The 15,525-nt window shown below is 35.4% G+C and overlaps 1 protein-coding gene across 2 annotated transcripts; it reads right to left on the bottom strand.

Annotated features, from left to right (window-relative positions):
• Positions 1–253: 253 nt before the first annotated feature.
• Positions 254–3,953, bottom strand: LOC116141246 (cell division protein FtsZ homolog 2-1, chloroplastic-like). 2 transcript variants are annotated; one of them, XM_031426773.1, is made up of 6 exons: positions 3,621–3,953; positions 2,851–2,941; positions 1,619–1,743; positions 1,295–1,387; positions 611–667; positions 254–527 (listed from the first exon to the last, which is right to left on the bottom strand). In XM_031426773.1, exons 1-6 carry the CDS (start codon positions 3,912–3,914, stop codon positions 405–407), a joined length of 783 nt encoding a protein of 260 aa, XP_031282633.1. In that variant the 5' UTR covers positions 3,915–3,953; the 3' UTR covers positions 254–404. The 2 variants fall into 2 exon arrangements, with proteins under 2 accessions (XP_031282633.1, XP_031282632.1); XM_031426772.1 differs by having other exon boundaries at positions 254–536; positions 3,621–3,949.
• Between the last annotated feature and the right edge of the window lie 11,572 nt (positions 3,954–15,525).

Below are 15,525 nucleotides of genomic sequence, written 5' to 3'. Positions count from 1 at the left end.
TACTCTTTTATAAATTCTAATTTGTTCGGTAAAATATACATATGTATAATTATGTATATCCGACATAGGTGAAATCAAGATATAGAATCATTTTATATTATTTGGTTCTAATAATGCTGCATAAACAGACTGTAATTCTTCCCCATCCTGGAGCATATCAGTATTAAAATGCTTACGTGACTGATTTTCTATCTTGAAACCAAAATGAAGCACAAGAGAAAACACCCATTTGTTCAAAAATTTAAGAGAGTTGTGAAAAACTGTTAACTGGATAAAAGATATTGCATAGTTAAGATGTATACTATTGCATTTGCATACTATTTCCTACTTGGACAAAGTTTGACAACAGCTGATAATGGAGAAAAAAAAAAAAAAAGACATCTGTACATTTCAAGAAAAGAACCTCAAGAATTTGAGTAGTAAGAAGCGCGCCCCTTCTTCCTTAAGAACTCAGGGACTTCCACTGAACCGCTATTACTGTTAAAGGAACGTCTATTGCTTCCAAGGAACCCATCACTGTGCGCAACCTGAGTTGCCTGCATTTTTCCAGAAGGGTTCTAACAAAAATAATAATTCAACTTAGAGAGCGAGAGAGATGGAGTAGACATACCTTCCGTTCACTTTCATTTTGACCCTTGAATCCTGTGGCAATCAGAGTTATGCTAACCTGAAAAGCAAAAGAAGATGTGTCTTTAAGCAATCAGAAAGAAGCACACATAGGAGCAATCTGTGTATTGCTAAAATGAGAATTTTTACCACCAGATGCTAAATACAGAAATGAGATCATGCTAGGAAAAGAGATCAGAAATAAATAAAACCCCAATTATTAGATCACCCTTTACTAAATAAGGAAATAAGTTGGTGCATCTGATGATTGAAGCTGAGCATGACAACATGAAGCAGGAAAAATAAATTATAAAACATCAACGCAAAAGCAATTATGTAGCATGCTAGTCTCATGTAGGCCAACAATGGCAATACTCAAGTGTCAAGTGTGCTTGCACAGGCCAAACATGGGTTCCTCTGAAATTTATATTATGTTCCAGATTAGTCAAGAAGATCAGAGCTTTAGGTTTTTATACATATCAATGTAGTCTGTGTTTATTCTTTGATGCTGTAAACTGGCATTAAATAGTTAATTTAAAACAACTTGGAGGCTGACAATTAAGACATTTTTATGGATGTGGAAATTTCATTAATAATAGTAAGCTTTTTTTATTTTTTATTTTTTTTTATCTAAAGTTGGTCCCGAGTCAAAATTGTGCTTGGAATATTCTAGCTTTCTCCAACTTACTTGATTATTAAGTGATGGATCAATCACTGCTCCAAATATTAAATTTGCATTTGGATCTACAAGGTCGTAGATAACTTCTGCTGCAGTATTCACCTGCAGAAAATTTGACATGCAAATAAAAAGTCAAGCATTGCTGTCATATTCAATTCAATCAAGTTGTGAAGCATATGGTAACTGGTAAACAAGAAATCAGATAAGGATAATCAAAGAGTTGATATAGCAACTCCAGCCCCCTCCCCCAGAGAAAAGAATAAACAAGTTCCAAAAACGTTGATGCAATAAAAGCCATCGAGTTAATCTAGAAAAGGACAGAGGAAGGCCCACCTCAAACAAAGTCAAATCAACTCCACCAGTTATATTCCACACAATCCCTGTAGCTCTTTCGATACCAACATCTAACAAAGGTGATTGGATAGCATTCAATGCAGCATCTCTTGCCCTATTCTTGCCTGTATATTAACAAATGTTAATATTTATACAAAGTTCACTAAAAACCTGAATTCTTGATCAAGTTATATTTTTCATTCTTATGTCAGATTCTCAATGTGACAGTTTGCTACAATCTTAAGCAACAGTAAGAGACAAACATCTAGACAAATGGTGAACAATAGTCATGGTGCCTATTTTGCTCTCCAACTATTCAAAAACATTGTGATAGAAACTTAAAGGGTAACCAAAAAAATGTTAAGATATAGTCTATGATTCAATTATAAGTGAAACCGACATTAGTTTGGTCACTGTGTAATGTGGAATGGTAAACGGTAACGCCACTTACTCCAGAACTTGAGGGTAGTCTAGAATTAATTAGCAAGTATAATGTACTAGTTTGAGCAAAGCAAAACAATTTATAGAGTGCAATAAGTGTAGGCTTCAGGACAGGACAATTTTATTTCCTTTGTACAAATATTCATTGACGTGGAGAGACTTGCTCATCTGGCCCAAGAAAACAATACTCTAGCAGGTCAGATTTTCTAATTCAAATCAATGTTATGATGTTATCCTCGACAGGAGGAAAAAGTAAACCAAAGTATCTCAATGTAAATAAAGTTTGTGCATTGCCAGGGGCGGACCTACTAAAAGATCATGAGGCCCCTCCAAGGTTGGCCCTCAGCAGTGAAACCAGGAGGTCTAATTATTATTTACTACTGTCATGTTTTAAGCCATAGGATTTGTTGGAAGTAATTCTTTATACATGACAGTGTTGACATCTATTTGTTGGCTTAATGTATGTGTATGGTGTCATCGCTTTACTGCTTAAACTTGTGAAGTTGTACCCATCATTGATGTGGGATTAACAGATATACTCCATATAAAATATTGTTAAATTGTAACAAAAATAGAAAGCTTAGAATATGTGTAAATATGGATTGATTTTATAACGGAGTTCCTGAGATTAAGAAGCATTAGTTTTACGGAGAACTGTAACTTCAAGTGTAGTCTAGATGAGTGACATGAGTCTAGTTTTTCTACTGCTTTTCCTTTTACATTGTAAGAATTTATCTTCAATAAAAACTAGTCAGCCTTAAACAGTGAGGAGATTGGATTTTCAAGCTCACCAGTAGCAGTTCCTATTCCCATAAGGGAAGAACCAGCATTCTTCATAATAGCTCGCACGTCAGCAAAATCAACATTAACAAGACCTGGAACCTGAAACCAACATAATCCACCAAAATGAACAAAAGGATAAATAACTTAATAAATGCTAAACATGACTGACAGGAACCTAACTGAGAGAAGGATATATGATTGCAGGGTAATCTCCACAACCATTGACATTATAAGACCATTGCAGCACATCAATACATAATGTCTCACGGTTCTGGATATATAGTCCAGCTAAACTATCATTTAATGACCTGAAACTATACCTTTTCTTTTGTTTACTGACAATTATAAGTGGTTATGATCAAACATATTTAAGTAAGCTTGTGTTTGGATGTGTAAATGCAAAATGGTCCATTGGTACCCATTGACCCACATCCAGTATAGTTACTTATATCTGTGTTTGCCCCAGTACACTATAAAGTAAATTAGTATCGAGTATCGACACATAAATGAGGCTCAGTCAAATTCAATTTCCAATGGCATGATATGACCACATTTATCCTAACAAAAGTGATAATTTGCAAAGTGAAAAGAAAATTGAGTTTTCTTTTGGTTCCACAATGACCTCAAAAGATTAGAATCACTTGTAAGAAATCAGGATAGCAGAATATGAAGATTATGAGGCAAAGGCATATGCAGGAATAGAAGAGCCCTAGGAACCAAACTAAATTTTAGCTTTACAATTAATAATTTTCCAACAAATTTCTTTATGATTCCATACCGTAATTATATCAGAGATACCACGAACACCTTGTCGGAGTGTATCATCAGCCAAATTAAAAGCATCTGTTACCACGGTGGCCTGTGAAACTGCTGTTAACAAATTGTCATTAGGAATGACAATCAGCATGTCAACGTTATTTCTCAGAGCTGCAATTCCTTCCTGAGCTTGAATAGTGCGTCTTCGCCCCTCAAAAGAGAATGGAACTGTGGCTATACCAATCGTCAAGATACCCATGGACTTAGCAATGCCTGCAACAACAGGAGCTGCACCAGTACCAGTTCCTCCACCCATACCAGCCTACAGATTTAAAGTCATTGATAAGACAATGTACCAAAACCAACGTATTGCCTTCCCCTCAGTTACTGCAGTTTAATAAAAGTACTTCGTAGAGGTAAAACAATACAAATGAAGCTTCAAAACAGAATAAATGGTGATAAAAATGCTCACCCACTTCCAAAAATGAGAGGGAAAGAAACAACAAATAAGAACAGAAATAAAAATCATTTTTTGGTTTTTTTTGCCCCCATGAGGGAAATTCCTAGATCCGTCATGAATACACAAACCAGATTGACCCCTAGCAAGACATCATGCCCATCGATAGATTCGGATTCAGCAACTTAGCTACTATCAACGATATGGTTACCGTACAATACGATCCTTTCATCATTCGTTATCTCGACGAGACGAAGGCATAGAAATAGTGTCAACCTTTGTTACTCTCGATATGATGATTCAGTTACTGGACCAATGGCCTATATTTAATCTGGATAAGAGCAACAACTCATCTACTGTGACCACAGTTTTAGTGTCATTGTCATATACTGAATTACGCCGTGAGATAACTTCTCCCGCACCCAGGAGTGATGAATAATCTGTCAATCCACCATAGTCTTGATACACTCCTTGATGCAGCCAATCACCACCGTATTGACAGCTCTGAAAAGAACTGCGTTAGGCTAGTGTCAAACTACACCAATCGGTGCACAAGGCGCTCCGGTGATCTCAAGTCTAAGGATCACATGCACCACCATTCGTTAGAGGATTTGTTCCATAGACACTGGGGTTACCATCCATATAGAATCCTCTAGTGGGTCAGTCTAGTGAACTTGCTGCGGTGTATTCGCCTACAGCAAGCACCCATGTGTTGCACCAGGTTGTCACCAAACAACCTTCACAAGCGAGATCAGTCACTACCTTTCGACAGGGTCGTTCAATACTATAATAGCCTTACCGTATTATCTGTGCCCTTACTTCAGAATAATACTAGGGCTACGGATGTTTCTAGAATGACCACCATATGTGCTCATAGGGTTCTCACTATCAAGAATTGAAACACTTGATACCCTCGTCACGGTTCTACCATTCTGAGGACATATATCAATACATATTGCAATAACAATGATTTACGCGATATAGAATAAAATGTCTTTTATTGATTAATGAACATTATTATAAAGAGTTAATTCTACAATAATTGATTGGCCCTAGGGCATCTACTCTAACAGTAACTCTACAAAACCATCTGTAATAACAATCTATTGACTAGTCATTCAAACTTCGTTTACTCCTTAAAATAACAACTCCTTTTAAAATCAAACCAAAAAGAATCTCAAAAGAGTGTAATATTTATCAATGCTCTAAAAATTTCACCGTCTTCTTCTTCGTTCGTATCTCAACTCTAAAGCCATTTTCTTGCTCGAACTCTTAACATCATTATGTTTCGAAGAAAGAAGAAGAAGATATGTTCACCAAGCTTGCATGGTTATCTAGTTCTCTTCTACCCAAATCTCTACCCTTGAATTTGAGAATGATTATTGTAGAGTATAAAGGAAATTAGGCATGATCGCTTAAGTGACATGAGATAACGCGTAAGAAAACATGGCTTATGTATATAGGATCGCTTAAGCAATTTAATGTCTCGCTTAAGCGATCATGTATCAATAAGCCCTAATCGCTTAAGCGATGTAGGCTGTCGCTTAAGAGATCTTTTATACATAAGTCGTGATCGCTTAAGCGATAAACCATGTCGCTTAAGCGATCAAGGCAAATTTCCTTTGCACTAGTAATAATTCACTCAAATACGCGATCGCTTAAGCGAGATACTAAATCGCTTAAGCGACTCAGTATACATAAACCGTAATCGCTTAAGCGATCATGGCTAATTTCCTTTTATACTGTACATTGATTCATTCTCAAATACAGGATTGCTTAAGCGATGTCATGCCTCGCTTAAGTGATCCAGTATACATAAGCCTCAATCGCTTAAGCGATAGACCACGTCGCTTAAGCGATAAAGGTTAATTTCCTTTTGTACTCCATTAATTTTCTCAAATACAGGATCACTTAAGCGATATCATACCTCGCTTAAAAGATCCAGTATACATAAGTCATGATCGCTTAAGCGATATACCACGTCGCTTAAGCGATCAAGGCTAATTTCCTTTTGTACTTGGAATAATTCATTCTCAAATACACTGGATCGCTTAAGCGATATCCCACGTCGCTTAAGCGACCATGGCTAATTTCCTTTATACTTAATAATCATTCTAAATCACGAATCGCTTAAGCGATGTGGGCTGTTGCTTAAGTGATTCGGTGTACATAAGCCCTGATCGCTTAAGCGATAAAGGCAAATTTCCTTTTGTAGTTGGAATAATTCATTCTCAACTACAAGATCGCTTAAGTGATTTCATATCTCGCTTAAGCGATCCAGTATGCATAAGTCTTGATCCCTTAAGCGATAACCTTAGTCGCTTAAGTGATCAAGGAAAATTTCCTTTTGTACTTGGAAAATTCATTCTCAAGTACAGGATCGCTTAAGCGATGTCTTCTCTCGCTTAAGCGATCCAGTATATATAAGTCTTGATTGCTTAAGCAATAACCCGAGTCGCTTAAGCGATCAAGGAAAATTTCCCTTTGTACTTTGAATAATTCATTCTCAACTACAGGATCGCTTAAGCGATTTCATATCTCGCTTAAGTGATCCCGTATGAATAAGCCGTGATCGCTTAAGTGATAACCCGAGTCGCTTTAGCGATCAAGTCAATTTTCCTTTTGTACTTGGAGTAATTCATTCTCAACTACAGGATCGCTTAAGCGATTTCATATCTCGCTTAAGCAATCCCGTATGAATAAGCTGTGTTCGCTTAAGTGATAACCTACATCGCTTAAGCGATCAAGGCAAATTTCCTTTTGTACTTGAAAATTCATTCTCAAGTACAGGATCGCTTAAGTGATTTCTTGTCTCACTTAAGCGATCCAGTATACATAAGCCTTAATTGCTTAAGCAATATCCCTCATCGCTTAAGCGATCATGGCTAATTTTCTTTATACTTAATAATCATTCTAAATTAAGGATCACTTAAACGATGTGAGCTCTCGCTTAAGCGATCCAATATACATAAGTCCTGATTGCTTAAGCAATAACATATGTCACTTAAGCGACCAAGGCAAATTTCCTTTTGTACTTAGAATAATTCATTCTCGAATACGGGGTCGCTTAAGCAATGTCTTATCTCGCTTAAGCGATCTAGTATACGTAAGTCATGATCGCTTAAGCTATATCCCACGTCGCTTAAGTAATAGAGGCTAATTTCCTTTGTACTCTACAATAATCATTCTCAAATTCAAGGGTACAGATTTGGGTAGAAGAGAACTTGATAACTATGCAACCTTAGTGAACATATCTTCTTCTTTTTCTTTCTTTGAAATATAAAGATGTTAAGAGTTCAAGCAAGAAAATGGCTTCAGAGTTGAGATATGGACAAAAGCAAAGACGATGAAATTTATAGAGCATCGATAAATATTACACTCTTTTGAAATTCTTCTCAATGTGATTTTAAAAATAGTTTTTACTTTAAGGAGTAAATGAAGTTTGAATGACTAGTCAAAAGATTGTTTGTGCAGATGGTTTTGCAGAGTTACAGCTCCGTACATAAAACTAAATGATCTATGGTTATTCTATTACTGTTGTTAGTCCTTTTTTGTTTAATATTTATTATTATTAATAATTTTTTTTTCATTCCAATAGAATGTGAAAATAACACTTCGGTCTTTGTCAGTTAGACCGTACATAAAACTGAATAATCTATTGTTATTCTATTATTTTTGTTAGTTCTTGGCAAGAAAATAATATATAAATAAATATAATATTTATATAAAATTGAACTTTGCAACCATCTGCTCTACACTTTGTAGACTGAGAGAGTGCCTGACTAATGCAGTAACCTTGGGCTTGGTGTTGCTTTTTACAGCTCACTCGTGACTAATTCAGTAAATTGATTGATTTGACACGACAATCATTTTGATAATATTTAAAATGGATGAAAGTTAAAAATAATCAAGTTTATTTAATACAATATAAAGGATGATTTATTCAAGCTTCTCAAAACACAAATGTAATGTCATCACACATTTACAGGATATAGCTGTTGTGCTGAAAAATTTATTATGATGGCAGAAACCGTATGTTTTAAAAAATTTATTTAAAACATACTTCATGACTATATCACCACCTCAGCAACTCAACCCACCTCTTCTAATGATTTCATCAATCAACTCATCAAAACTAACTTCTATACTCAGCGCAATTGGTTTAACTTGTTTGCTCTTCCTCATCCACTTCCAGCAACTTTCTTCCTCCACCCACTCACCAAGATATTCAACACCCAAAACAACTTGTTCCATGTCTAATAATAGCCAAGTACCTATAATGCAAGAAAACAAAAATTATTAACTGATATATTAAGGGTTGATAGATTTTAAAAAGTATATGCATAGTCACTTAAGCGATGTGGTGTATCGCTTAAGTGATCTACTATATTGCTTATTGGATCGCTTAAGCGATCTTATTCTATATACCTAATCGCTTAAGCGATTTGCTGCCATATGCCAGACTTAAAGAAGATCGCTTAAATGATCTATGCCACATACTTGATCGCTTAAGCGATCTTCGATCTGCTGCATTATACGACATACCAGATCGCTTAAGCGATCCATTTGAACAGAACACATTTTCAGCCATCTCCACCTACAATCGGTGCTACCACCCCCAACTACCCACAATGCAAGAAAATATTCAACAAATTTCACTCTTTTCAACTTGCATTACATCAAACACAACCCAACAACCTAAACGACTAAAATCATAACCCAAACCCAATCCATCATTAAATCTTTGAAAATCAAAATATAAAATGGAAAGGGGAGATACATATACTAGATGAAATGTTAGGAGGAGGAGGCGGCGGCAAATCTATGGCGGAGAAGATGTTAATGGCGGAGGAAGAATATAGTGTTAATGGTGGGAAGAATAAGATGTACAGGAAGGAGGAAGAAGAAGATGTAGACGAAGCTTAGAATAAACAGTAACCAGGGGAGGGATGCGTTAATAGCGAGAGGAAGAAGAAGAAGATGTTATGTTTGGGTTTGTTTGCAATAATTTCAAGTTTTTGGGGACACATATAATTTTTAAAAGATTATACAATACTTCATTAATCCTAATTAAGCCATGATTAGTTTTTAATTGTTATTAGTTTGTCTTAATAAAAAATAAGGCCATTTAATAAAGACTAAAAAACTACATGGCCTTTAAATTAAATTCAAGGCCAATATGGCCTTTTAATCATTTGCCCCGTGAACTGGTTACTAACTTGCTGGAGCAGTCCAGGGACCTATGGACACTCTATAGACACAGTGTTTTACTAAAATGATGTAATCTATGGAAACTGTATATATATATAATCTCAAAAAACTAAGTAAAAAAATTGTAGAGTTTAACGAATAATTCATTCCAATTTGGATTAATAAACCATAAAGAAGATTAGTTGTTTTTTGATTGTGCCCTTCAATTGTTTTAATTTTTTTCTTTCAAAAACAGGATGATTACCTAACTGATCCAATGGGGTAGGATGAACCACTGACGGTATTTGTTCAATTTTTGATATCAAATTACATTTAGTAAATGGATGAGTATCGTGGGTTGAGAATTGAAAAGAATTAGTGATAATTATTTATCTTTAGAAATTCATTTTTTTCTCAACAAAAATCTTATCAGTGGAGAAAGACTCAAAACTTTCTTGATTTTAAATCCCTCCAACTTCGAATTGAATTTTTAAATTACTTTATCTTATTTTCCCTCTCAAAATATCACAATATTATATGATTAAATATCCATGTCAACCAGTAATTTATGATACATTTTCTTTATAGGAAGTTTAAGAATGATAATAATAATAATAATAAAAACAAATAATTGTAAAAAAATGGCAAAAAAAAAAATTATTGAAATACACTGCCTGGTGGAATATTGGCGTAAAAGAAAAATGATTTGCTGATCTTGATATATAACAAAACCCAGTTGGATTTTGGTTTTCAAGAATTGAACCTTCCCCAAAAAAACACACAAAATAAGCGAAAAACAAAGCAGAAATTCTCAAGTCTCTCCACAAGAGAACATTATAACAGATGCATATCAGTAATGCACAATTGTCTGTACATTTTTTGTTCTAAATTAGACTCATCTTATTACAAAAGATCAAAACTCTATAAGCGCACATTAGACTGTTGCATTGTTGTTAAAAGATAGACAGTGAATCAGTAACAGAAAGAATATTTATCTTATGACGATAGAAGCGCATAATGATTTGGGTATTCGTATCTATTTCGTCAATGACCAGGCAAATTCGAAGATGTTTCTCCATTGATTCCTCCCTGACCCCCTTTTTGTATTGTTGTTGGAGAATGGGACAAAATGAGCCAAAGATGGACAATGACAATGAAATGCATAGCTAAGATCATTGCCAATAGAATCAAGAGCTCTCTTACGGGTTTCATCAACCCCACCTAAGCTGCTTTGGTAAAAGGGAGAAGAATAGAGGACAACATTTTATTAAGCCAAGAATTGGTTCACAATTATGGGAGAGATTCGACTAAAGGCAAAAGGTGTGCCTTAAAAGTTGATTTAATGAGAGTCTATGATTCGGTGAATTGGGACTTCATTTCAGAGATCCTCTAGGTACGATTTTTTCTCAAAACTTGTTCATTGGATTGAGATCTGTATCAAAACTCCGGAGTTCTCTATTGCTATTAATGGTGAGCTTGGGGTTTTTTTGGGAGTTCTAGAGGTTTGAGAAAAGGGGACCCTATTTTCCCTTATCTTTTGTGATTGTGATGGAAGTGTTCTCTCGCATTCTTGGTAAGATGGCTATGGACCCTAATTTCAAGTTCCATCCTAGGTGTAGTTTGGAGAATATCACTCACCGTTGCTTTGCCGACGACCTTATGATTTTTAGCCATGCGGATGTGACCTCTATCGAGATGATTGAGCATGCTTTAGGTAAGTTAAAGGAGTGAGCGGGTTTGGAGGCTAACCTTAATAAAAGTAATTTCTATTGTTCGAGTATCTCCAAAGAAGAAAAAAGAGACATTTTGAGGATTATAAAGTCTAGACCAGGGAAGCTTCTGGTTTGATATTTGGGAGTTCCTCTTATCAAAAGTAAGTTAAAGCATGTCAATTGCAAACCACTTATCGACAAGATCCTTGCTAGGATTAACTCTTGGAGAAGTAAATTCTTATCTTATGTGGGTAGAGTTGTTTTATCAAGTCCATTTTGTGGAGCATTCAAGTCTAGTGGTCTTCCATTTTTATTTTTCCTTCTAAGGTCCATAAGGACAATAAGGCTTCTTTAAGGGCTTTCCTTTGGTCCAGATTGGAAATGAAAATGACTAAAGCCAAGATTGCTTGGGCGAAGGTGTGTGTTGGTGGACTTGGCATCAAGAGAACAAAAGAGTGGAAAAAGGCGGCCATGATGCATCATTTATGGAATCTTTCCCTTGTTAGTTATTCTTCGGGTTGGGCTTCGTGGGTCAAGACATATCTTATCAAGAATAGAAGCATTTGGGCAATCACTATCCCTCATGATTGTTCTTGGGCTTGGAGAAACATTTTGAAGCTCAAGGAAATGGCAAAGTTGATGATTAGATTTGAGGTTGGCAATGGAGTGCATATTCATCTTTGGCATGATAATTTGCATCCTCTTGGCCCTCTTAGTCTTAGATATGGGGCTAGGATTATTTATAACTCAGGTCTCCCCTAAGATGCCAAGGTTAGTGAGATTTGTGAAGGAAGGGAGTGGAAATGGCCTATATGACAAAATAGTCCTAGAGGGGGATGAATAGGATAGTTATGCTTTAATGGAAGTGAAAAAGCTTGTGAATTTTAATCCCTCTATGAGTGGGGATAAAATTATGTAAAACCCTATATGACAAAATAGTCCTAGAGGGGGATGAAATAGGATCATTTAAAAATATTTGCAGAAATAAAACTATCACTAGCCCAAGCAAGTTATAGACACCGAACACCAACAAAGATATGCAATAAATATGTATGATATTAAGCAAATGATAAACAATAAAAGAGAATGATTCAAACAATATGAGTTATCAATAATAAGCAATAAATGAGAGAGATGTGTATATGAATGTGAGCAATAAATATGCGTATGATGATGATGCTTCAAGTAAGTATGAGATGAGTAATAAATGAGTTAAGAGAGAAGAAATGCTCAGAGATTTATTGTGGTTCAGAGTTCTATCCACAAGCCTCCTACATCCACTTCTTCAAGGCAACCTCCTTGAAGTTCCACTAGAATCTGATTTCGCTTTTTACACTAGTTTTCACAGGATTTCGCCTTTACAATAGTTTGACAAGATTTCGCCTCCAGATTTACAGGATTTCGCCCAGAAAGTATTTGATAAAAGGTGTGAAAAAGATCGCCTCTTAACTTAATCTTGAACACCCGATAAGAGCAATACTCTCAAAGCATAATAAATGAGTACAAGAGAGTGATGCTTTGATTTGGATTTTGAGCTCAAGGGATTATGTGAGAATGTTTTGACATGACTTGAATCTCTAATATTCTCTTTACTTTTCTAAGCATTAAAGTGCTCTATTTAAGCTTGACTTCTCCCTTGGTTGCAAAGAGTAGTTGCTGCATTTAATGCATGTCTAAAAAGCCTACAAACATAAAGGAACAGTCATTCCATTATCACGAATTATTGTGAACGGTCATTCCTGACACCAATGATCAATTCGTACAACTTTAGGGTTTTTGGTATGGTCGTTCCATCACAAGGAACGGTCTAACCATTGGCTCCTTAAAATCCATAAAAATTTCAGTAGCATGAATGATTACTTGGAATGATGACATTCAGCCAAGAACGATCTTTGAGTGTGAACAACCGTTCCACCACAGAGAACGATTGTTTCACTTTTGATACTTGAATCTTCAACTTGATCTTCAAGGCTTGTCCTCCAAGATTTGTCAAAGGCGCAAAGAGTTTGAGTTTTGAGAGCTTTGACTTTTGATTTGGATAAAACGAGTGTGTTACTTTGGTTATGCTGGTGTGAGCAACTTGGCTCCATTTTGGATAGAAGCATGCACAGTCACACAGAACGTTGTCGTGCTAAGAGAAATGTGCATCTGGCCAACTTTAATACAAAGGAACGGTCATTCCTTTGTCCTACATGGTTGTTCCAAAAGGAAAAACTGCATTTTTTTTTTGGTTATGACTCTTTGTCACACCTAAGCATGTTTGTTAGAAATCAATCAACTCTTTGATTCGTTTTGGCACATCAAAACACGAGGGCTCAACAAATTATATGGGTACCTTCTATGGCTAGTGGTTTTTCAATCAAGTCGGCTTGGAATGAAGTGAGATTAAGGAAAGGTAAAGTGGAATGGCACCACCTTGTGTGGTTCAAGAAATCAATTGCTAGATATGCTATGTTTCTTTGGATGGCTATCAAAGGGAAGCTCAGCACCAAAGACAAATTGATGAGATTTGGTATTACTCAAAATGCATGTTGTTGTTTTTGTAAATTGGCCAAAGAATCTTTGGATGATCTTTTCTTCTCATGTGCTTTTGCAAAGTCCATTTGGTATCGTGTTCTTGCGGTCTCTTCTCTTGGTTATAGGGAGGGGACTGTGTTAATTTCTTGTCCATGAATTGGAAGAGAAACAAACTCAAGTATGCCATAGGTAAATTATGCTTGGGTGCTATAGTTTATTTTATTTGGAGGAAGAGGAACAATAGATTTTTTAAAGTGGATTTTATGGATGCTTGGACAATTCACAACCACATTTGGAACATGGTGAGAGATAGCGCTATGGACCGTAACAAAATAAAGTCTTCCATGGCCAATAGAAGATTTGCGGAGATTTGGGGATTACCTATGACTATCTTCAAAACCAACGATGCGTGTCGAGCGCAACCAAAAATTAAATCACTCTACTCATAACTTGTATTCGCAATAAGTATAGGTCAATCCACAGAGACTAGGTAATCAAATTACCTAACTTAATATCACAATAAATTAATGAAAAACAAGGGGGAATTTTACTTTGAAAATTAATTGACACAAAAGGAATTACTAATAAAAGGAATTAAATAAAGAAAATCTAATCAAAGACGATCTCGATTCAAGGAAAATTACCCACAGTTGCAAATCAATCACTGACTTCTAATATGTATATTATTCTTTAATTGAATATTTAACCAAAGATTATCAAGAAGTCAGACAATCTTTACTTTCTCTAAGTTAGTTAATCTGAGCCCAACACACAAATTAATTCTTATCAATAAACCAATTGGTATTAAGCAATCCTTATGAATTTATTGATAGCATTACAAATTAGTAAGGAGTTAAAGATGAATAACAATCGAACAAGCGTTCGATTATTTAATTCATTCCACGTTTCTTTTGAGCAATCAACAAAAGCTTGAATAACAATTGTTTTGCTTAATTACTACTCTAACTGAATGTTATAACAATTATGGATTACAAATTCAGTTTAGCAATCAATCACACAATCAATCAATTAACAAGCCTCTTTAATCAAGTAAATCATGCAACCATTAATAAATAAGACAAAGAAACACATATATTCGAATAAAAGAATAACTAAGATTAAGAACAAAGTCTCACAATTATGCTAACCGAATTGGAGCTTCCTTAAGTTGAACTAAAGAATTTAGCTGGACATGATGAGATGAAAAGCACAAATAAAAAGAAAAATGATGCTATGTTCTATCTCCAAAAATTCTCTCTACCCTACCAGCCTAAAAGTTATCTTTTTATCTCCAAAGAAATGTACAAGAGTTGCCCCTTAATAACCAACTCCTAAAATTAATGCAATCAACTAATTTAGGAAAACACATCTTTCTCTCTCTTCAAGTCCGCCCTTAATTCATGCAAGTGATCTTCCAGCTAAGACACACGAATTTCCAGCCCTCCAGACTTGTATTGAACTCCCTCTTGAAGTTGGACCAACCATACATGAATACTCCAAATCAGCTAAGGATTAAAGCTTTTGGGCTAAAGCGGTAACTTCCAAGCAAGTTTTGGATAGGACAACGAGCTTTTTGGACTTCAGCCCATTCATAAGAATTGTAGTTCAGGATATGCACTTCAATTTGGGCTTTTAAATCGCCTCATTTGAATTTTGTAAGCTCCAGTTATGCCCTTTTAAGGCTCCAGTGGTCGGACAGAAATCCTACTCCAATTAGGATTCAATTTCAGTTTTCTGTTCTGAATTTACACCAATATTTGGAGGCCCAAACGAAGTCGTCTCTAGACATGCCCTCCCAAATTGGAAAGCTTAAGATGTCTACTTTAACTTCATAGAAGGTCCAAAAACCAAACTGTAACTCTAAGTTGATCAAAAACCTGTAAACATCCCAAAACATCCAAAAGTAAAAATGCTGAAAACTTCTGATTTTAAGTATATTTTGCTAACACTTTCTCACAAATGCCTTATACATAAAAATGGTCACAAATAAGCACCATAAGACAATAAACATGCCAAATAAACTAAATGCAAGGATAATAAAAATATAAAAT

This window comes from Pistacia vera, unplaced genomic scaffold (genome assembly GCF_008641045.1).
Source record: "Pistacia vera cultivar Batoury unplaced genomic scaffold, PisVer_v2 Contig396, whole genome shotgun sequence".
NCBI lineage: Eukaryota > Viridiplantae > Streptophyta > Magnoliopsida > Sapindales > Anacardiaceae > Pistacia > Pistacia vera.
The sequence above is the reverse complement of the archived record's forward strand: the minus strand, read 5'-3'. Positions and strand labels throughout refer to the sequence as shown.

Excerpts from the sequence above, each read along its gene's own strand:
- LOC116141246 (XM_031426772.1), bottom strand. The coding sequence starts at position 3,914 with ATGGGTGGAGGAACTGGTACTGGTGCAGCTCCTGTTGTTGCAGGCATT. Across the intron at positions 2,942-3,620 it reads GTATCTCTGATATAATTACG|GTTCCAGGTCTTGTTAATGT; the intron begins GTATGGAATCAT and ends TGTTGGTTTCAG. Across the intron at positions 668-1,294 it reads ATCCATCACTTAATAATCAA|GTTAGCATAACTCTGATTGC; the intron begins GTAAGTTGGAGA and ends TTTGCTTTTCAG.